Source organism: Helianthus annuus, chromosome 17, assembly GCF_002127325.2.
Source record: "Helianthus annuus cultivar XRQ/B chromosome 17, HanXRQr2.0-SUNRISE, whole genome shotgun sequence".
Taxonomy (NCBI): domain Eukaryota; kingdom Viridiplantae; phylum Streptophyta; class Magnoliopsida; order Asterales; family Asteraceae; genus Helianthus; species Helianthus annuus.
The window spans coordinates 33,588,034-33,611,204 of record NC_035449.2 but is presented as its reverse complement, the minus strand read 5'-3'; the positions used below and the strand labels follow the sequence as shown (position 1 = coordinate 33,611,204).

The window sequence follows — 23,171 nt, the reverse complement described above, 5'->3', positions numbered from 1 at the left end:
CAAACTGTTCAAAACGCCTGCATGTGCAATCAAACTTATGACACATTACCTGAAAAACGCCAAAAACAATATCTCTAAAACGCCATGTATAGAATGTTTGTCCAAAAAAGAAAAAAAACACATTGCATATGATAAAACGCCATTAATAGAAAACGCCATTATTTACCTCAAATAAGGATGTACAAGGCTGTTGGAAGTCATTTACATAAAACTTAACAAACCCATCAGGCTGATCTTCGTAACGTTGATTTATGCAATCCGCAACTCCAATAAGCTCAGCTTGAACGTCATAAAAAATACTTTTTATATGTCAACAGCTTGCCCTTCCAACAATTTGTAACTACTCTTCAACTGGGGTCTTTTGTATCGAGATTCATGATCATTTTTACGATGTGTGTGACGTTGTGCTTCTATTGCAGTCTCATAATGCGTCATGAACTCAACAAGAGTAGCTTTCGAATTGCAAACTTGACCAAAAAAATGATTCTCACTCTCCGACCTGGATGTCGTCACATAAGACCAGACATATGCTCCATTCTATAGTATGCAGGGATCCAAGATTCCCTAAGTGCAAAAACATCAGATAGTCAGTCATTATCTTCTAAATTGAATTATGCGATAACTGCTTCCCATTCTGATTCAAACTCTTCAGGTGTGAGAATATCTGTCCACACAACACCACAAATACGTTCTTTAAAATTGGTCAAATTGCATAGCCTAACACCAACCTATATATAACACGAAAATGCCATGCATAAATAAAAAAACAAAAGAAAAAATTTAATTAAAAAAACAGTAACAAGGTACAAAACGCCATGTATTTCAAAACGTAATGTATCCTAAAACGCCAAAGATAAAAATAAGCATAACAACCTTCAGAGAAAGTTTATGCATCACATGCCACATGCATAACCGATGCCTCGTGTCAACAAATACAACAGAAATAGCCTTCTTCATCGCTGGATCTTGGTTAGTGACAACTACTTTTGGTTGAGAACCAACAGTTTTTAGAAAAACTCTTAACAACCAAATATACGTAGCAGCAGTTTCCGACGCCAATAATGCTGCACCAAATGTAACATTGCAGTGATGATTGTCTATACCAGTGAACAGTACAAACACCACAGAGTATCTGCATATGAAAACGCCAAGAGAAATGAAACAATAATAAAACATCATTGAATGTAAACTAATAAAACTCCATTGCATGTAAATTAATAAAACGCCATTGCATGTAAAATAAAAAAACGCCATTGCATATAAATTAATAAAACGCTAAAAACAGAAGAAGTTGAATTATAAAATATTACTTGTTGGAACGATACGTGGCGTCAAACGAAATCACATCACCAAACACGTGGTAATTATGTTTGGCTTGATCGTCACACCAAAAAAGACCCTTCAAACGATTCTCTTCGTCTGTGATGTAATCATACGAGAAATTAGGCTGGGAATGTTTTTTTTCATTCAAATGTTTCACAACCATATCGGCGTCATATTCCCCTATGAACAAGTTAATTTGCCTCTTATAGTTCTTAAATTCAACTTTGCTTGCACCCATGTCTTCAAAACCGCCAAAACAAGTCTTCATAACATTAAACGCCTTGACAGGACCCAAATTCAACTTAGATATGCTGTGTATAACATGCTTCTGGAGCTGAGTGAGGTGACGTTCAGTTAGAAGAAAATGCTTATCATGACGTTCAACAAGTTCATGATTGTGCTCCTCGACAAACTTATACACCTTCCATGAACCTTCCTCAAAAAGTACACATAACAGTGCACCACAATCAGTCCTCTTTGAAAAGTTAGATTGCACTACTCAGATCTCGTATCAACCTTCTTGTCCTTGTATAACCCAGATCTCGTACACAGGTAATACTTAATATGTAAGACACCTTTAGAGTTTGTCTTTGTAGTCCCTTTCCTGACTGAAAACCCACACTCCTTGGCATACTTAACATACATTGAATAACAATCATCAAGGCTTGAGAATACCATGTCCTTTCTGGGCTTTAATTCTTCACTGACGTTAGTAATGATAAATGGTAATCCAGTTTTGGGGCAATGGCTTTGACTCGAGGAAGACACTTCGTCTGAGAAAACACAGGGAGGAACAGAAAATCAGAAAAACAGAGTGATGTCTCGTAATAACATTATACATTAAAACGCCATTAATTGAATAATAAACAAGACATAATAAACACATAATTTAAAAACGACATGATACAAAAGCCATGAGATGAATAATTAAAAACACTTAACAACATAAATAATTAACAAAATATAACATCATAATGAAAACGCCAAAATAAACAAAACTAATGTTTACACAAATTAACAAAATAGTAATAACTGATATTCACAAATACTACTAAATAAAATTCAAAACTAATCAAAATAGATGAAAAACGCCAACGATCGTAAAAACATAAGAAATACGCTAGAACGTAAACGACAATTAAAATTAATATTGAAAACTCCAATTGCAGTTCTTAATAATAGATTAAATATAAATTAAAACGCGATTAAATTGCATAATTGAAATAACGCTATTGAAAATCATATAATACATTATAAAAATAATAATACAAAAAAAACACCATAGAACAATGATAAAAGAACAAAACGCCATATCTGTTGCATGATTTGCTGGAACGAAAAATAGAAAATGCCAATGAATTTTACTTTGTCGAACAGAATCCACGTTAAACGCCATAGATCTGCGAAAGCTTGCAAAGGAGGTAACAGCTAACAATAAATCTTTGTAGTTTTAATTTGAAAGAGATTTATAACGCGAATAAGGAGGGAACGTATAAACGGACAATCGTACCCCCGCAGAACAATTAGGGCCCCTTGCCACGTGTTGGGCCAGAATCCGTTCTCACACTTTTTACCGTTCTCTCCTGAACCCGTTTCTATATATATATAGAGAGTAGGAGTTCGGCGAAAAGTGTGTTTTTCCTAGAAAGTCTAGGAAGCGATATGGGCCCTCCGATTGGTGTTTTTAATGGCTTAGATCAAATGGATGGCATTTTCATAATATCTGAGTTATATAATTAGAGACTTTTAATATAGTGAGGGTATTTTGGTAATTGGAAGTGTTTTAAATCAATCAAGAAACTGCCATGTGAATAACCAATCCCTAAAATCATGGGATTTCCCCTCTTTCTCTCTCTCTCTCTCTCTCCCTAGCCGAACCAAAGAAGAACACTATCTACGCAAGATATTCAAACTGGCTGCCCTAATATTAATCGAAAGACTGTTAATTCAGGGAAACATTTGAGAGCACATTTACAGCTAGATGAAGGAGACGTAAGTTATTTTCATACACCACTTTTTTTCGTATTAAATTAGTTTACACATTAAAAAAACATGTATTTGATTTTGGTTTATCTACATTTTTTAGTGTAGGTATGTGGTACATGTGTTTTCCAAGGATCATGTGACAGGGCCTTGCTGTTAAAACACAGCGTCAAGAAATCTGCTTGCTGTTAAAACATAGTGTCAAGGAAATCTGCTTGCTGTTAAAACACAATGTCAAGAAATCTGCTTGCTGTTAAAACACAGTGTCAAGAATCCTCCAGCTATCTGCTTGCTGTTAAAACACAGTGTCAAGAATCCTCCAGCAATCTGCTTGTTGTTAAAACACATCGTCAAGAAATCTGCTTGCTGTTAAAACACAGCGTCAAGAAATCTGCTTGCTGTTAAAACACATTGTCAAGAAATCTGCTTGCTGTTAAAACACAGTGTCAAGAATCATCCAGCAATCTGCTTGCTGTTAAAACACAGTGTCAAGAATCCTCCAGCAATCTGTTTGCTGTTAAAACACAGCGTCAAGAAATCTGCTTGCTGTTAAAACACAACGTCAAGAAATCTGCTTGTTGTTAAAACACAACGTCAAGAAACACAGCCTCTTGTACGATTTAAATTGAAACTGTCAATTTGATTTAAATGGAATATTTAGTTTCCATAATTTTCTGGTTAGTTAGTTATCCTAATAAAATAATCTATAATTAAAATAATATTCAAATTACACAATTGCCCTTTTAGTTAAAATCCTTCAATGCCACATGTCGCGTTCTTATTGCTTCCTAGACTTTCTAGGAAAAACACACTTTCCGTAGGAACCCTACTCTCTCTCTCTCTCTCTCTATATATATATATATATATATATATATATATATATATAGGGTAAGGTTCATGCGAGAACCACCTTTATTGCGAGAACCGCGAGAACCAATGTGAACACAAGCTAAAATAGCTAAAAAAACCTAAAAAAACCCTAAAAAAAACCTAACCCCCACCCCCCAAAAACCTAAACCCCCCCACCCCCCCCCCCCAAAAAAAAAACCTAACCCCCCCCCAAAAAACCTAACCCCCCCCCCCCCCCAAAGCTAAATGCTAAAAACTAAAACCCTCAAAAAACCTAAAAAAAACCTAACCTCCCCCCCCCCCACCCACCCCCCCCCACCCACCCCCCCAAAACCTAAACCCCCCTCCCCCACCCCCAAAAACCTAAACCCCCCCACCCCCCCCCCCCAAGCTAAAATGCTAAAAACTAAACCCCCCAAAAAACCTAAAAAACCTAAAAAATCTAAAAAAATAAAAAAAAATAAAAAAAAAATCTAAATTTTTTTTATTTTTTTACTATTTTTTATGTTCAAATCGCTACTTTTAGTAGCCAAAAAAAAAATTTTTTTTTTTAAAAAAAAAAAATTTTAAAATTTTTTTTTTTTTTTTTTGGATACTAAAAGTAGCGATTTTTATATAAAAAATAGTAAAAAAATAAAAAATAAAATTTTTGGGTGTTTTTTAGATTTTTTTAGGTATTACTGTTTGTGTTCACACTGTTTCTCGCGGTTCTCGCAATAAAGGATGGTTCCTAACGGATCTTTGTCCTATATATATATATATATATATATATAGATATATATAGAGTGAGAGATAGAAGGGATGGGTATGTGAAAACTAACTGCCTAATTAAATTAGGGTGTTAATAAAGTCCCACCTCAAAATCTTATTTTCACACCCTCTATAACCCGTATAGAATAATCTGACATGAAAAATATTTGGTCGTATAATGTTATACGGCTCATATAAATTGAAAAAATATTAGGTCGTATATCATTCTATATGGGTCGTATAACATTATATAAGGTTTGAGCCGTATAACATTATATAAGTCGTATAACATTTTATACGGGTCGTATAATGTTATACGGCTCGTATACATAAAGACTAAAAAATATTTTTTTGATATTTTTTGAAGGTGTAGAAATAGTAGGTTATTTGTGAAAGTGACCTAATGAAAAGGAGAATAGCTATTTGTGAAATAAGAAATAAAAAGAAAAAGACTTGCTCCCGTGTGGCAGCCCCTTAATGGCTCCACCGATAATTTAAGACAACTTTACTGTATTCTGTATATTCCACACTACAAAAACTTCTATTTACATAAATACCCCTAAAGACTAAAGTCACTTTCTTCTCCACACCTTCTTCTCCGATCCTTCCCTGCAACTTTTTTTTTCAGGTGACCTTTTTTATTTCTTTTGCTTCATATCTTCTTTATCATGATGGTTAAAGGATAAGGGGTGTGATTGCAAAATTCCAAGGGGTGCGGTCGAGATTTTACCAAAAAATTAACACTAAAAAATATTTTTTCAAAGGGTACGGCCGCCCACCCACAAGTGTGGGTAGGTCCGCCCCTGCTCCCATCTACATTCTCGTCTATGTTGATGATATCATCACCACTGGACCAGTTTCTCTCTCAAAGATCTAGGCTAACTTTCCTAACTTAGTGTCGAGGTATTACCTCCAATTAAAGGCATTTTCTGTCTCAAACAAAATACATACTCGATATCCTTAATAGAGCTAACATGAGCAACTGTAACCCAGCTTTCACCCCAATGTCAACCTCAGTGTCCCTCACCAAAACTGATGGCAAACCCCTGTTATCTCCAACTGAATATAGAGCTTTTGTTGGAGCCCTACAATATATATCTTTAACTCGTCCTAATGTCGCATTTACCGTAAATAAACTTTCACAGTTTATGCACTGTCCAACTAATTTTCACTGGGCTGCTCTTAAAAGGTTACTTAGATACTTACCACCATGACTCACAGATTACTTATACAACGCTCCTCCCTATTAAATCTTCATGCCTTCATCGACGCCGATTGCGCTGGTTGTAACACCCGCCAAAAACAGGTCTCGGGGTGTGACCCTTGCGACATGAACACTTATCGAAGTACAACATGTTTCATTACATACCTTGGTTCTAATTCGGTCTCATGGAGCTCCAAAAGATAAGCTACTCTTGCGCGTTCTTCAACAGAAGCAGAGTTTCGGGTTGTTGCATCTATAATAACCGAAGTTCAATGGCTAACATCTCTTCTATCTGAACTTGGATATCACTCAAATGTAACACCAACCATTTATTGCGATAACTTAAGCGCATGCATTACTCCGCTAATCCTGTTTTCCACTCTAGAATGGAGCATCTCGCTCTTGATTTTCATTTTGTACGAGAGAAAGTTCACGATGGTTCTAACCGTGTCACTCATATTTCAGTAGATGATCAGCTTACAGACGCCTTGACTAAACCACTGCTCAAACAAAGATTTATTCACCTTCTTTCAAAGATTGGTCTTCTCTCACAATCATCCATCTTGTGGGGGCATATTAAACCTCTACCAGAGATCCCCCCCCCCCAAACACAATCACCACATTTGAAATTTGAATTGTGGTTAATTATTGGATTTTCTTCCTTGACTTTAGCCTCTAGTTATAGACTGAATATACAGTTACCTTAACCTTAGCTTATAGAGATTATTCCTTGATTTTATGTTCATTGCTATGTGTATATATTTGACCTAGTTGTGTAATGAAAAAGTCGATTCAGTTGAAGCTTTTATAATTTTTGTGAGTTTAAGTAGCTTAGATTTATGCCTAATCCGATGGTGGAGGTTACGAGAGGGTTTTATCGAAAACGTGAGAAAACATCGAGAAAACAACAAAGATTTTTTGATTTAAACCCTACGACATAGAAGGAATAGGAAAAGGAGTTATCGAAATCTTTTAAATTTAAAACCGACCAGTCTGCCGGGTCTACGAATCTATTCTAACTATCAAAGAATTCCTAGAATTCTAGGCGGGATGGGAGTTGTATTTCTTTCTACCTCGCGGAATATAATGACATACCGATAGGCTCGACTACAAAGAATAGGCGGAGAAATTTTGTGTTATATATGGTAATCTTTCTAATATCCGAATTGAATAGGAAACTTCTTTTTTGTGAAAAAGAAAAGAGAAGGAGTGGGTTGTCTAATAGGGTTCTTCATCCACTAGTTGATACTTCAAGAAGGTTTTACCTAGAATGAAAGAACAAAATGGATTCATGAAGGTTTAATTACTATATCGCTTCCCAATGGCATGTTCCGGGTTCGTTATATGAATCTAGGTTATGTTTCAGGAAAGATGCGACGTAGTTTGATACGAACGAATATTGCTTGGCGATAGAGTCAAAATTGAAGTAAGTCGTTATGATTCAACCAGAGGTCGTATAATTTATCGACTCCGCAACAAAGATTCGAAAGATTAGGTTTTTTTCAACTTCACTATTTCTTTTTCTTTCGCAGGAATACGACTCAATATCGAAAATTACAATAAATTTATTTTCTTCCAAGAAATGGATTCAAAATTAAAGTAAGGAGTGGCAAATATGAATATAAGAGCTTCTGTTCGTAAAATTTTTGAAAAATGTCGACTAATCCGTCATCAGGGACGAATTATAGCAATTTGTTCCAACCCAAGACATAAACAAAGACAAGGATAATAAGACTCGTTAAAGACACAATATACAAATAAGAAGGGGGATCATTTTTGACATGAAATGGATATATCCATATATTTCTGACTCAAATTTATGAGATGATAAAATATGGCAAAAGCTATACCGAAAAAGGGTTCACGTGGACGTATTAGTTCGTGTAAGAGTATACGTAAAATACCAAAGGGGATTATTCATATTCAAGCAAGTTTCAATAATACCATTGTGACTGTTACAGATGTACCAGGGCGAGTGGTTTCTTGGTCCTCTGCCGGTACTTGTGGCTTCCAAGGTACAAGAAGAGGGACGCCATTTACTGCTCAAACCGCATCAGCAAATGCTATTCGTGCAGTAGTAGATCAAGGTGTTTGGGAAGGTGATTAGACTATATGAGCTCATAAAATCTATAATACGTCAAAGTGTCATGTCAAAAACACTAAGACAAAATTTAAACAAGGCACCATGAGACATGGTAAACTATCATGAAACATAAAAGAGTAAATTGCCAAAATGGTTCCTGAGGTTTGGTCGCTTTTGCCACTTTAGTCCAAAACTCAAAGAATCTGGGTTCCTGTGGTTTCAATTTTGTTGCCATTGTCATCGAAAATCAAAATCTGGTCAGATTTTTCAGTTAAGATCCAGTTTTTTTTTGTCTTTTTTCTCCCTTTTAATGAAGGGCAAAATGGTCTTTTAATATTTTATTATAACAAATTAAAAAATCTGACAATTTTGCCCTTCATTAAAACGGAGGAAAAAGACAAAAAAGTTGGATGTTAACTGAAAAATCTGACCAGATTTTGCTTTTGGATGAAAATGGCAATAAAAGTGAAACCACAATGACCCAGATTCAAAAAGTTTGAGTTTTGGATTAAAGTGGCAAAACCGACCAAACCTCAGAAACCATTTTGACAGTTCACTCAACATAAAATTATAAGCAATTGTACACTGAGAAACCTTTATAACGGGCCACGGTAAAGTAGCTTGAAACATCCCATAGTAAACAATTATACAATGAAACCTTCATAACTAACCACGGTAAACTAGTATGAAACATCATATCATAAAAAATTATACATTAAGAAACCTTCGTAACGGACTAGTTAAAGTAGCATGAAGCATCATATTATAAACAACTATATTATGAGAAACCTTAATGACGAACCAGTGTGAAAATCGATACTTTATAAAATTTGAAAAAAAAAATAGTGAGAACAGTTTAAAATAAAAATAAAAATAAAAATATTATATATTTTAAATAACTTATCAATTAGAGAAATTAGTGTTTTAAATAAAATTTATAAAAATGAGTTCTTTGATAAATAAACGAGTGCGAGTAAAAAATGACAGTATTTTGAAAGAAAATATGATAAATAAATAGAAAATAATCGGCGAGCGTATATATCTTTAAAGTTCAAAATCTAGCCTGCATGCCACACATTTAAAACTTTACTTTTTTCCCACAATAATAAACCATTCCAAATCATCGTCTCATTATCCACCTCATCACATAATTTTCCTTTTATTTAAACTATTTATAATTTATATATTCTATTTATGAATTATATAAATATTAATTATTTATTAAAGTTTAAATACTTTATAATAAAAAAAAATAAATTATTTTTTTTATTTATTATTCTAAGACGGTTTTTCGCACTTACACTAATGTTGTGTGACCTTTCACATAGCCAATCTAAGGCATTATCCTTGTTCAAGGATGTTTAAGGAGGTCGGTGTTCTTCAGCACCCTTAACAGCGTTGTAAGACTAGAAGGTATGGGGGCCGGCTTGGCCCGGTTTGGCCCGGCGCCGGACCCCCACACCGCCCCCTGGCCCGGCTTCCATCACAATCGGCCACCCATAGCCGGGTGGGCCGACCCTCCATTCAAAAATTTGACCGTTATTAAACGGCTATATTAATAAAAAAAATCAATTTCCTTTTAAATAAATACCATAATCCCAATCCATTTTTATACCAATTTCTCTCATTCTACTCCCATTCTTCTCCATTTCTCATCCTTTTTTATAAAAATACTCTATATTTTTTACACCATTCTCTCCCAAACATGAATCCATTCAACCCAAACAACCCCAACCCAAACAACCCCAACCCGAATAATCCCAATCCGAACCAACCTAATTTTTTTTTCTAGTCCCGCTTACACTCCGACTATGGATCCTTCGTGGGGGGCTTCGCAATTTCCGTTTTCGGGTTTCCAACAAACACCCAACGCCTTCTCACAAATGTTTCAACTACAACAAGTTCAACAATATCAAGCGCTCCAACAAATCATGCAACGCAACACGTTTGAACAACTCCAATCCCAATCGCAACCCCCGGTTCAAGTTGAAGATGATGATGAAGAAGTCGTCCCCGAATCACCACCGCAAGAGCTCACGCGCAAAAAAAAGAAGGGGAAGGGAAAGATGGTTGAACCCGAAACCGCGCAAAAACCGAGAGCAAAGGGGAGGCAATGGACGAAAGTAGAAGAGGAGGCGCTAGCTATGGCGTATACTAAGGCCTCTAATTGCCCGATAGTCGGTATAATTTTTTTTTTATTTTCGGTTTCTATTTTTTTTATAAAATTTAATTTTTTTTACTAATGCACTATTTTTTAAATTTTAGGAAACAACCAAACGGGTAGTAGTTTTTGGAAGAAGGCAACGGATAGGTTTAACGCGATTATGGAGCATGGGGAGGCTCGTGATGTCGAATCCGTCTCGGGCAAGTGGCGTAAAATGAGCAAAGTCATCAACAACTTTAACGCGATTTATAACCAAATTTACCTTAATCCTCCAAGCGGGAGTAACGAGCAAGATATTCTTAACCTTGCTATCGCCAAGTGGGACTCCCAAAATCCAACGCCTTTCCCGCACTTCCGAGCATGGAACGTTGTAAGGAAAGAACAAAAATGGAAGCCGGTTCCAAATGAGGTCGCAACGGCCAAACGCACTAAAACTTCCGAGTCCGGAAGCTATAGTGCGGGAGGCTCCACCGCTCGATGTCAAATTGACATAAACGACGACCCGGAAGATGACGAGGATGCGTTGCCCATTCACGAGTCGGAACGTCCCACCGGGAGGGACAAAGCAAAAAAAGAAGCGGCCGGAAAGCGAAAAGTGTCCGGCTCGAGTGGAGGTGGCGGCTCGAGTGGAGGTAGAGGCGAGAAGGCATCGTAAAAAATGGACGACTTGATAAACGAATTCCGTTCGTTCAAAGAGTTCGCGACCGAAAAGTATAGTCACAAGAAAACCGTGTCGTCCGACTATGCTCGAGCGGAAGATTTTAGGATTATGCGGTTGGATCTCGACTCGGTTCCGGAGGATGAACGTGAGGTTTATCGGAGGATGAAGGAAGAGGTGAAAAAAAATGGACGTCGTAGGTTTTAGGAAACGTAAATTTTTTTATTTTTTATTTTCGGTTTCTTTTTTATTTTTTAGGAAATGTAATTTTTTTTATTTTTGGTTTCTTTTTTTTTAGGGAATGTAATTTTTTTTATGGAATGAAATTATTTATGTTGTTTGATGTGGTGTTTTTTAAATTTTATAAAGTTTTTATTATCTTGGTTATTAAATTAAACAATAGAAAATTATAAAATAATGAGGTGGGGCCCCATCCTCCATCCCCCTCCATCCCTCATTTGGCTCATCCTCCACGGGCCGTCTACGTGGAGGCTCATCCCCGTGGGGATGAGCCGAACCATACCCACTAGTCTAAGAGGAAGAAATGATGTATCTGGAAGAGTTAATTCTAGGTTTGTGTAATATTAAAACTAGGTGTGTGTATGTTAACAATTTAGGTTTGTTTAATAGTTTAATTAGGTTTATGCTATTTTATATAATTTGTTTTATGTAGTTGGATCATGTACAAGGCAACTTTCCTGTACGAAGCGTACATGAGAAGAACACGAGGACAAGTGTCATTGGCATGAAGGGTAATTTCGACATTTCCCAAGTGAACAACTTCCCTTTTTGGTTTTTAACGGCTCTAACTTTTTCATACGTTAATATTTTTTTTAAAAAAAAATTACACCATATTAATGGGCATTTCATTCTCTTTGATTCTAGCAGTCTATTGCTATAGTTTACAGGATTTTGAATATCCATTAGTCCGTTACGTGATTACATGATTTTGAATACCCAGCATATGACTACGTGATTTTGAATTGTCGTTACGTGATTACACATTCAACATAAACCATTACGTGAATACACATTCAATATAAATCCCTTACTCAATCACACGTTCAATATGATTTGTTATAACTGATGTTATTACAATTATGTTTATTACATGATTACACACTCAACAAGAGTTTTTTCTCATAATGGTGTTGGTGGGTAAACTATTTACCAAAATGGTATTGGTGGAAAAGTATTTACCAAAATAGTGTTTTTAATAGATTCTTTTGTTTCTCATTACTAATCTCATTGAATAATTCTAATAATTTGAATACTTATAATTTAATCATGGTATTGTGTCTTTTTACTTAACTTATTTTTATTAGAGTAAATTACAAGTTTTGTCCTTTATCTATATACCAAATTTCAGGCGGTGTCCTTTGTCTTTAAAATTGATGAGTTTTGTACTTAATGTTTCCAAATGCGACACGTTATGTCCTTTAAGCCTAACTCAGTTAATTATTTATGTTAAATGAAGGGTAAATTGGGCTTTTTATTTATTTATTAAAATAAACCATTTTAATGTTTTTAATAATTAGGAAAATGAATTACATTATATATAAACACACTCCTCTCTGCTCTCTCTCACTGCGAAGAACTCCCACCCTCACCACAATCTGCCGCCGCCAGCACCACCACCTCCCACCTCCCACCATCCACTCCCACACCAGCAACACCACCGCACCACCCCCACACCACCACTGTCACACCGGATCTGTTTTAACCCGGAAAAACGACCTTAAAGAAACATTAAAATCGAGTCAAGCTGAAGTTAACTCGCTCAATTAAAACCATCCATGATTTTCCTTATCTATTATATAACTGAGATTGTTTTAAAACATATTATTCGAGAGTTGTGCATAAATATAGAGACGAAAATAAGAATTCAGGTGAATATGATATGTAATAATATATATATACAGAATCCCATACTCTAGAAACGATGGTCCGGTACAAGAAGAAATTCAAAAACTCCGATTCAAATTAGATCTCGATAACAGATCTAAAAGAACAATAACTAAACATTCACAGACATTAAAAACCTAGGAATGCAACTAATAAGCCAGATTACGGTACAAACATGAAGCCCTAACCGCTCAGATCGGTTTCCACAGCGAAGCTTTCCTCTCTCTCAACAACATCAGCAATAACCACCGTCCTTACCCTCTGCCGCTGTCGCCTCCGACGCAACAGATCTGGACTTCACCGGAAAAGGCCTCTTGTTAATCTTTTTTGATGCGGCATTGAAGGCCTCTTGTTTGATCAGCCTCGGCGCTAATGGTGGCAGTGGTGGTTGATGTTGGGATTGGGGTGGAGAACATGAGAGAGAGGTGGGGAGAGACGAGAGAGAGGTTAATATATGCATATGTATTATAATATTGATTTTTTACATTTAACTATATTTTTTTCTTTAAATATTTTAAATATATAGGTAAAAAGACTTAAATACCCTTGTGCAACCTGATTTAACAGAAAAAATTAACTGAGTTAGGGTTAAAGGACATAACGTGTAACATTTGGAAACATTAAGTACAAAACTCATAAATTTTAAAGATAAAGGACAGCGCCTGAAATTTGGTATATAGATAAAGGACAAAACTTGTAATTTACTCTTTTTATTAAATCTTAAAAAAGCTTTTTGGTAATCAAACCTACTTGTATAAAAAAAACCTTCGTGTGATCTCATTAACTTTATTTATACACACTTATACTCTCATAACTATATAATTAATTAAAAAAACTGAATATTATATTAAAACTCTAGTTGATAGGACTTGTTAAAAAACAATTGAACTCATTCTCATAATATTATTCGTGTTTGTTTTTTCTTCTACACAACATATTGATTTTGTTGCATTATTTTTTGTCAAGTTACGACATTAATATTAGTGGGATAGTTAACACATCAACTTCATAAAAAAAATTTAATTAACTGTTTCATTGTAAAAATAAATAAATAAAAACATTGTTATTTACCTTAAACTGTAAATTTTATTTATCTTATTTTAATAGAGGGAATAAATGTCGTGTAACTCAGACATTAAAACTTGATTTAAAAAAAGTTAACAACAAAATGAGTGACTAAAAAATCTGAATTACCTATGTATTAAAAACACAATGGAATGAATAGTAATAAAAATAGAATTGAATGAATGGTATCGGGTACCGGTATTAAATTTATCAAACTGGGTGTATTTTCGGTACCGGCTCGGTACCGGTATTCATCGGTTTTTACCCTCAAATACTGGTGTCGTACCAGTACCGTACCAGGTATATTCGGTACCGGTACCCACTTTTTCACGATTTTTTTATTTATTTTTTGATATTCGGTATCTGCTTGTCGTTACTGACACGCGTTTTGCAGTCATTGGGTCACCGCCGCAACACGCGGGCGGAAAATCTACTAGTTTGATTTATAAAAAAATAGGCTTTTTTTAAGATTCTTAAAGAAAATAAGTTAGGTGAGAGACATAATACCATGATTAAATTAATAGTTATTCAAAGAATTCGAATTATCCAATGAGTTTAGGAGTGATGAATAAATAAATCTTCAAAAACACTATTTTGGTAAATACTTTTGCAACAACACCATTTTGGTAAATATTTTATTCACCAACACCATTATGGGAAAAAACTCCACTCAATAATAAGAACTTGATTGTTTATGCTTTATTACGTGATTATATCTCTAATATACAGCATTATGTGGTTATTATAGGTTGGTTTGGCTAATGTTTTGTATATAATTTACTCTTAATTCGTGATTAGTTCTGAAATATTTGATATTTCATATGAAATATTATGTATTACATGTTTTTGTTTTTATGTAGTTACGTGATCACTCAGTGTGATTTCACATAAAATACCATAATAAAATCATGTAATCACGAACTGGATATTCAAAATAACGTAGTCACATAATAATACATAGTCAACTATTGTTATGTAATTACGTAATCACTTAGTGTGGTTTCACATACTACAATGAAATCATGTAATCACGTAATGGGTATTCAAAATCACGTAGTCATGTGATGGATATTCAAAATCACGTAATCACGTGATGAACTAATGGAGGCATCTCAAATTAAAGAGAATGAAATGCTCATTAAATTAATACGGTGTATTTTTTTTTAAATATTAACGTGTAAAAAATTTATAGCAATTTGAAAATCAAGGGGGTTAAAGTGAGAAAGGACCAGAATACCCTTTCTCTATACGTTTCTTCAATTGTTTTAATTTCATATTTATGAAAATGGCATCGCCTAATTTTCAGCCATTGATCTTGGGATCTCAAAGGCTAAGCTTGTCACCCACACTTCGTACACAACTTTTGTCTTGTACAGAATATCCTCTCGTTTTATATATTTTATCTATCAATTTTATTAAGTTTTCTTCAACATAAGAATTTTTTATTAAAAAAAAAACATAAGAATTCTTTAAAAAAACATAAAGAAAAGGGTTTTTTCTTATATATTTAACCTATACCCCACCTAAGAGAGCCCATCAATCCACCATCGGACTATTCTACTCGAGCGGACCAAACCCCCGCCGGACTGCATCATGTCACCTCCTCCAACTAGGGTGGTTCGTTGAGTGGTGCTCCGAACCATGGACTCGGGTAGCGGACTTCTTGTTGGAGATGTTCTAATACTGAGTAATAGAGTATTAACGATCTTATAATCTTGAATCTCATAATACAGAGTAATAGAGTATTAATGATCTCAGTGGCGGACTTATAGTACAAATAGGGGTAGCACGGGCTACCTCTCAACCCCGTTTCCGTAGTGTAAAATTACCCCTTAACTCCATTTTCATAGTGTAAAAATATCTCTCAACTCCGTTTCTGTTATATAAAAGATACCCCTGAGCCTAAAAAAAAAAATAGGATACCCCTAACTTTTTGAGCTAGTTCCGCCACTGAATGATCTTATAATCTTGAATCTCATGTGAGAAAATTGGTGAACATGTCCAGATTGGTTTGAAAGACACATGTGTAACACTTATCCTAAGGTTGTTATTGTTAACCATGGCCCTAAACGTTGCACACGAATAGCTGTGTGAAGCGGTTTTACATTTGTTGTTCGGGCTTGGAGGCCCAAACGGCCTTGAAGATAGGCCTACAAATGCATTTGGGTGCAGTCCCAACGATTAACTTAATTATATGAAGAATTTAGCTGCAAACTTTAAGAAATAATATTCAACATATACAAACCATATGGCAGGGAATAGTATCACCTTGCCATTGGTTCAAATGGGCGGCCGTTCCTTCCCTATTGGACCAACCAGTTTATTATTTTATACACACTTTAAAATTACGTTTTTGCCTTGTAATAGTGTTTCTCTACCATTGGTTCAAATGGGCGGCGAGCAATTCCCATTGGACCAACCATTTTATTATTTTATATCCACTTTAAAATTCCGTTTTTGCCCCCAGTTAAAAAACACGGTTTTCCCTCAACTTCAAAATACATTTACCCTTTTGCCCGGAGCTAAAAAATACGATTTCGCCCCGGTAAAAAAATTACGTTTTTACCCTCAGCCAAAATTACGTTTTCTCCCCAGTTCAAAATAAAATTTTGGTTCCCCCGGCTCAAAATTACGATTTTACACCAGTTTATTATTTTATACCCACTTTAAAATTACGGTTTTGCTCCCAATGTAAAATTACGTATTTGCCCCTAGTTCAAAATAAAATTATGCTTTTGCCCCCAGCTAAAATTTACGAATTTCCCCTCGGTTCAAAATTACGATATCACCCTAAATTCAAAATTACGTTTTTGCCCCCAGTGCAAAATAAAAATATGGTTTTCCCCTAGCTAAAAAGTAGGATTTTATCCTCCGGAAAAAATTCGATTTTTCCCCCAAGTAAAAATAAAAATATAGCTTACTTTGCCCCCAGCTAAAAATCGTGTCAAGGTTTCTAGCAAAACTATAGTACTGCTTTTTTAATTGGTTGAGAATTATGCGGACATTGCTCCGCAACGCAGGCGGGGCATCACCTAGTTATTATTATACATATTAGTGGTGAAGGATGATGAATAGTTGTTTTTGTCTTATAGTAGCTTTATTTTCCGTATGTATGTATACTAGATGGTTTTCCATGCGCGCGTTGCCGTGCCTTTTTTCAGCTATGTTTTTGCATACATTTAAGCAGCTATCTGTATCAACTTTAATAACCATGCAATTAGTTGAGGCGGTATGGTTTTGTTACTAAAAATACTTGCTTTACGTGTGCAAATGGTTGCAAAACATATGAATAGATGTTGTGCGGCTCATTTCAAAAAAAGATGTTGTGCGGGTTAGTAGCGCCATATAGATGCTTTAGTTGGTATTGTTTGGTTACAGAAGACACTTACTTTAGGTGTACAAGTGGTTGCAAAACATATGAACAGCTGATGTGCCTTTTATGGCCCAAAAGTGGTGTTTTTTTTAATTATTTCGTGAGTCTGGGTATCAAATCCTTGTGTCGCTGATGTCGTGAGCAGATGTATGAGAAGGCAGACACCAAACCTTGTAGCCAAAGTTGCATTTCAAAACATATACAATGAATCAACATTAAATAACATGAAAAGTTATATAAGATAAGAATCAGTGATCTTCAATTCGATTTGCAAAAACAGTACCTAACATAAATAGTTCACAGAGATCCACAATAATTTGAATAAAATTCAATATATAAAGAATACTAATTCCATTTGTAAATAACAAAGAATAGCAATATTCTTTCCATGGGTATTAGACATAATATTGTTTGGTTACATTATTGTGCGTGCATAAACATGAATTTAAGGCTCAAAGAAACCATATATACAAATAATCTAGTTGCCTATATACCAACCCAAATTCATGATAAACATAATGTAATCCTCAAAGATAGCAGATCTACTGATAGTTTTCCCTGCACCTTTTGTTTTTGTATGAAGTGATAAAGGATGACTAAAATTAAAACCTCAAAGGCTACAAACATAAAAGAGATGAGCTTTTTCTTTGTTTTATCTCATATTTTTTACTATTCTTTTTTCAAAATAACTACATCAGTTTACTATTCTTTTTTCCCATATATGATATCATTCATGTTAACTTTCTCTCTCTATCAATCTCTTTAACTTCTTTTGTACCGTATTTTTTAAAAATTTTAAGTTTTTCAAAAGATTTTAACATCACTTGTCTTCTCATCCCACATGACCTCATCATCTCTCCACCATCACCACCCACCATCATGAGATGTTATCACCACCAGTCCACCGCCAACTGCCATGGCGTCTCGCCACCGCGACCTCATGACCAGTCAGTGGCGGAACCAGAAATTTTTGATCGGGGGATCATAATAGAACTGTTTACAAATTTTCTAGTAGGTATATTAGAAAAAAAAGACGTTTCGTTATGTACCGTCTTCTTACTTTTTCTCGTATATTAGTTGAATAAACATTAATTGGTTTACACAATGGTGAGTTACCAACAATTTCTTGTTCAGATGATTCAAATTCCTCTCGACTTCTTTTATTTTTATTTTTATCAGAGTGGGATTTGATGAAGTTGTGATACTTGGTTTGAGATTTTTGTTAAAATACCTTTCTATATTTGCATTTCGCAATAAAAATAAAAATAAAATAGGATAAAAAAAGTTTATATAAAACAAAATATACATTTGAAAATTTAATTCATAATAAAAATATTAAATAAATTTAACTCTAAATTTAATTTGTTGATTGATCATGGAAAAAGTTCATATAAAATAAATTTAATTCATATAAAACAAATTTATAAAGTGTTTATCCACATATTACTGATTGACTGCCATTCACTACATGAATATAAAATAAAATGAATATTTAAATACAATAATAAAAAATAGTTGATAGATTTCATTAGCAAACGATTAATAAGACCGTCTGGTATGGGGGTCGTCCCCGGATCGGCGCCGTCCCGGTAGATCGTCCCACACCGCCCCCCGGGCACGTCGGCGGCACCTTCGTTGGAGTTCAGACGGTGGAGACGGAGCAAACTGGTGGGGCCCCATCTGACTTCTCTCTCCTCCTTTATATATATATATATATATATATATATATATATATATATATATATATATTAATATATTATTAATGGTTGGGTAGTCTTGGCTAGTCCCCACACCCTTGGGTAGTCCCCAAAAGGATGCTCCTCCTCCCGTGATGACGTGGCGCCTACGTAGCGGGTAGTCTCCAAAAGACTATCCAAACCATACCCACCAGTCTAATTAAAAAACATAGGAAAGAAAAGTTACTTCATGATGATAAATGGCTAAATGATGTATGGAGAACACTCAACCAGTGAGCTGCCCACCTCAAATCTTCAAAATCAAGAAATAAGGGGATTTTTACGCTCTTTTGAATTTTGATGTTTGCGGCAGTAATGTTCAGATATAGACCAGTAACTTTATTGAGAGAATAAAATATAACATTAAAAAAAAAATTTATTTGAATGGCCAACTAACAATTTTATTAAAACAAGTGGGATAACAAGAACAGTTAAGCCCACCAAATTACAAACACCAAACATTACAGGTTACACACCCAAACAGTTTACATCAAACGTGCACCAATTTTCCCTAAAGCCGTCGCTTTTGACCGATGTTTTACCCATAAGAAGCTCAACACTTTTACCTCCTCCACCAGTCTATCCGGCGAACTCCTCTTCCGATCGAACACCGCATTATTACGACTCGCCCAGATGCACCAAATTGTCGCCTGAAAGATGGAATATATCAGCTGTTTCCATACTTTTGACCCACGTGTTTGCTCATGGTAGTGTACCAGATCCTCCACGCCAAAGAAGAATAATGGTGACAGTTTACACCACCTTGCTATCCCTTCCCAAACCCTTTGTGAAAACCGACAAGATGCGAAAACATGGTCTGTTGAATCCTCCTCATCTTGACATAGCTCACAACTCAACGACAGTACATTAACACCCCTTTTCCCAAGAGACACTCTTGTGGGAAGTGAATCTAAATTCAGCCTCCATACCAAAAAATTTACCTTAATCGGCATCCATTGGTTCCACATAAACGCCCTCCCAACTGCCTCATGATCACTATCAGCCATGCGCCTTCGTAACCCTTTTACAGTAAATGACCTGTTCGGATCCAAAGACCAAATCCACCTATCATTTTCAGCAGACAAAGCGACTGAGGACAGCAACGAAAACAGTTGTGCCCAATCATTGTGTTCCTCAGTCGTTGCAAGCTGCCTAATCCAATGCGACCTGATACTCCATACCCCGTTTGTCACTACAATCCAGTCAGAAACTACTGCTCTTTTATACCTCTCTTGTGTCAACTGGCACAAAACCGGTAACTTCCGTACACTTTAATTATTGTTTAATGACTGCAATTATTTGCTTAAATGTCAACATTGACTGATTAGATGCTAAGCAAGTGAATTCATGCACATTGTATACTACAAAATATTGCTTTATGCAAAAACGAGAGCGTTGCGTCAGAAATATTAGTAAACTCCCCGGTAAGACACACTGTGTCAACGAAACTGCAGAAAGCAGTCAGACAATAAAATTGGAGCCTAGGTGTAGATCCAATAACAAAAATACATTAAAACCCAAGAGTACATACAAGGGTTAATATAGATACATTGCGAAAGCAAAAATAAGCACTAAAAAGCACCCGGAACGCACTTTAAGTGCAGAATTTATATAATTCAGCAATAATTCAGCATTTAAACATATGAATACTTTGCAGAGATGTCGTTTTATTATCCATAATATTTCCCTAAGTGTTAGGAATTGAAAGGGTACAAGAAAGGTACTTAAAAGACACTAAAAAGTGTAAACTAGCACTTTAACGAACCGGTATTTACCCGAACAACCGGGCATTACCCGGAACATAAAAAAATAGTACTAGAAGCATTGTTTTAATGTTTCCGAACTAGTTATGGTCCCCGAACACCATAACACCTCTTATAACATAATAACACACAAGTCCCTAAAAACTACACTTGTAAACTAACTTGTTTATAAATTAGAGTTGGAATTTACACATTACCCCCCCCCCCATCCTAATTGTGGACGGTTCACATGGGGTGGCCCCACCAAATATTTGCCAACATCCTACAAAATCCCATTAGATTTATTATGATCTTTCTTGGATTTATTTGGATATTGTAAGATCTATATAGATTTGATATGATCTTGCTTGGATTTCTTTTGATTTCATAAGCTATTACCAAGATACTCTAGGATATTGTAAGATCTAGCTAAATCCTTTAATATCTTGCCAAGATTTATTTAGATATTATGTGATATTTCTTGGATTCTATAAGATTTATAAAGATCTTGAAAGATATGGAGAAAGATCATGAAAGTACTATAAGATAACTTATGATTAAAATTTACAACTAGACCCCTTCCCCCCTAAACTTAAAATCGGCCCACATGCCTAAATTGGATGATCTTGTATGATCTTACATAATCTCCTTGGATCCACTTTGATTTATTTAGATATTAACTAGATCTTGTAAGATTTCAATAGATATTTTGGAAGATCTTGCAAATATTATAAGTACACAAGATCTCACCACCATCTTCACTTCACCACTCACTCCCTTCCTCTCTCTCCCTTTACGGCCGTGAGCCACCACCCAAACCACCACCATCTTCGTCAATTGTTCAACCATCCCAAGCTTTACATAAGATGCAGGAAGGTGTCTAACGAAGTGTGGAGCTTGTAGATCTTGAAGAACCTTCTTCATTTGCTTTTATCCACTTCATTTGATCTCTTGAACTTCCCTAGCCTTGTGGTAGTAGTAAGTATTCCTAATCACCCTCTTGATCTATTCTAAAGTGGTTAAAATGAACTTTGTCGGTTAAAACTCATGAACTTACAAGATGACATGATAAAAGTTTACAAAAGTGTTAAATGTTTTGGATAAAAGCTATGAAGTTGTGTAAAACTTGTAAGACTTGTTGTGTTGTGATTATTTAGTGCCGATCTATGTTAGTAGTAACTCGGGTCATCATCTAACCCGGATTAGTCATGTCCATGAAACATGACATAAAGTATGTTTAAGTATGTAAAGGGTTAAATGATGAACACTACTACTTACTAAGCATGAACTTGTGTAAAATCAATTTTTCCTATGAAATAGTGTTGTAAACTAGTAGATCTACGGATCTACAAGTGGTATTTTCGAAAAACCAACTGTAAGACGAAACCATGTTTTATAACCGGATCTTACACAAACAAAAGTGATTTTTGTGAACAAACAAGTGTGTGAACACTTGTGTAACAAAAGTTTTAACAAAGAAATAATTTTCATAAATACCGACTAGAAGTTGTGGAACTTCATATTCTTTAAAAATAAAGTTTTTAAGAAATTAAACTTATTTTTAAAGATAACAAGACTTACTAAATGTGCTAGTAAATTACTACACATTTTTGTAAATATTCAAGTTCATGAAATGGGGAAAATTAGTGATTTTTGGTTGATGATTATTGCTGATAATTGTTGTTGATGATTGTTGACGATTTAAAAGAAAATAAACACATGTTTTGAAAACATGGGAAACCTCCACTTTTAGGGGAAACTCTGTCAAAATTTTTATAAATATTGACACTTAGAAAAATATAAGTTTTTGAAGAACTTATTCCCTAAAAAATGTATTTAAGAATATTACCAAGGTTTCCCTAATTTTTGGTGATAAGAAGTGAGGATTTCTTCAAAAAAAAATGGATATAAGTATGTATATTTTTGAGAGAAAAATATATATTATTTTATCACCAACTTTTGTGCTAAGTGTATATAGTATGTGTTATACGTGCTAGTGTATAGAGACTTAAAAATACACATACAACATACAAGATACATAATTCGGGTGCAAAGTGCAAAACACGAGATACTTATATTAAATTGTGAGAAAATTATACAAGTAAGATGCTTAGTTAAAAATATAAAATATTTTTAACACAACAATACGAATACAAATGAGAGTGACTGTACTTGTGCGAAGCAAGTCTAGTGACTAACGTTAAGAAAACGCGTATAGGTTACGATGTTAAATAAGCAAACCGGTGAAGTTTACGACGCACAGGAACGCAAAGTTATGAGTTCATGTTCTCCCTTTTCTCTTAACTGTTTTCAGTTTTATAACTTCGGGGGTGAAA

General features: G+C 34.9%; 3 protein-coding genes across 3 annotated transcripts; 1 reads left to right on the top strand and 2 right to left on the bottom strand.

The window, feature by feature from the left end:
- Nucleotides 1–611: 611 nt before the first annotated feature.
- On the bottom strand, nt 612–2,719 carry LOC110923968 (protein FAR1-RELATED SEQUENCE 5-like). Its single transcript, XM_022168020.1, has 4 exons — nt 2,689–2,719; nt 1,311–1,755; nt 874–1,132; nt 612–728 (listed from the first exon to the last, which is right to left on the bottom strand). Exons 1-4 carry the CDS (start codon nt 2,717–2,719, stop codon nt 612–614), a joined length of 852 nt encoding a protein of 283 aa, XP_022023712.1.
- A 7,105-nt stretch (nt 2,720–9,824) lies between these two features.
- Nucleotides 9,825–11,210, top strand: LOC110921937 (glutathione S-transferase T3-like). Its single transcript, XM_022166261.2, has 2 exons — nt 9,825–10,373; nt 10,458–11,210. The coding sequence occupies exons 1-2, from the start codon at nt 10,004–10,006 to the stop codon at nt 11,009–11,011; spliced, it is 924 nt and encodes a 307-aa protein (XP_022021953.1). The 5' UTR covers nt 9,825–10,003; the 3' UTR covers nt 11,012–11,210.
- An 8,368-nt stretch (nt 11,211–19,578) lies between these two features.
- LOC110923970 lies at nt 19,579–21,759 on the bottom strand. The gene is made up of 2 exons (XM_022168021.1): nt 21,574–21,759; nt 19,579–20,334 (listed from the first exon to the last, which is right to left on the bottom strand). Exons 1-2 carry the CDS (start codon nt 21,757–21,759, stop codon nt 19,579–19,581), a joined length of 942 nt encoding a protein of 313 aa, XP_022023713.1.
- Between the last annotated feature and the right edge of the window lie 1,412 nt (nt 21,760–23,171).

Excerpts from the sequence above, each read along its gene's own strand:
- LOC110923968 (XM_022168020.1), bottom strand. The coding sequence starts at position 2,719 with ATGGCGTTTAACGTGGATTCTGTTCGACAAA. Across the intron at positions 1,756-2,688 it reads CGTGGATTCTGTTCGACAAA|GTTCATGGAAGGTGTATAAG; the intron begins GTAAAATTCATT and ends TTTTTGAGGAAG. Across the intron at positions 1,133-1,310 it reads GCCACGTATCGTTCCAACAA|ATACTCTGTGGTGTTTGTAC; the intron begins GTAATATTTTAT and ends TTTCATATGCAG.
- LOC110921937 (XM_022166261.2), top strand. The coding sequence starts at position 10,004 with ATGGATCCTTCGTGGGGGGCTTCGCAATTTCCGTTTTCGGGTTTCCAA. Across the intron at positions 10,374-10,457 it reads CTCTAATTGCCCGATAGTCG|GAAACAACCAAACGGGTAGT; the intron begins GTATAATTTTTT and ends TTTAAATTTTAG.
- LOC110923970 (XM_022168021.1), bottom strand. The coding sequence starts at position 21,759 with ATGAAGAAGGTTCTTCAAGATCTACAAGCTCCACACTTCGTTAGACAC. Across the intron at positions 20,335-21,573 it reads AGATGGTGGTGAGATCTTGT|TTGACACAAGAGAGGTATAA; the intron begins GTACTTATAATA and ends GTTTTGTGCCAG.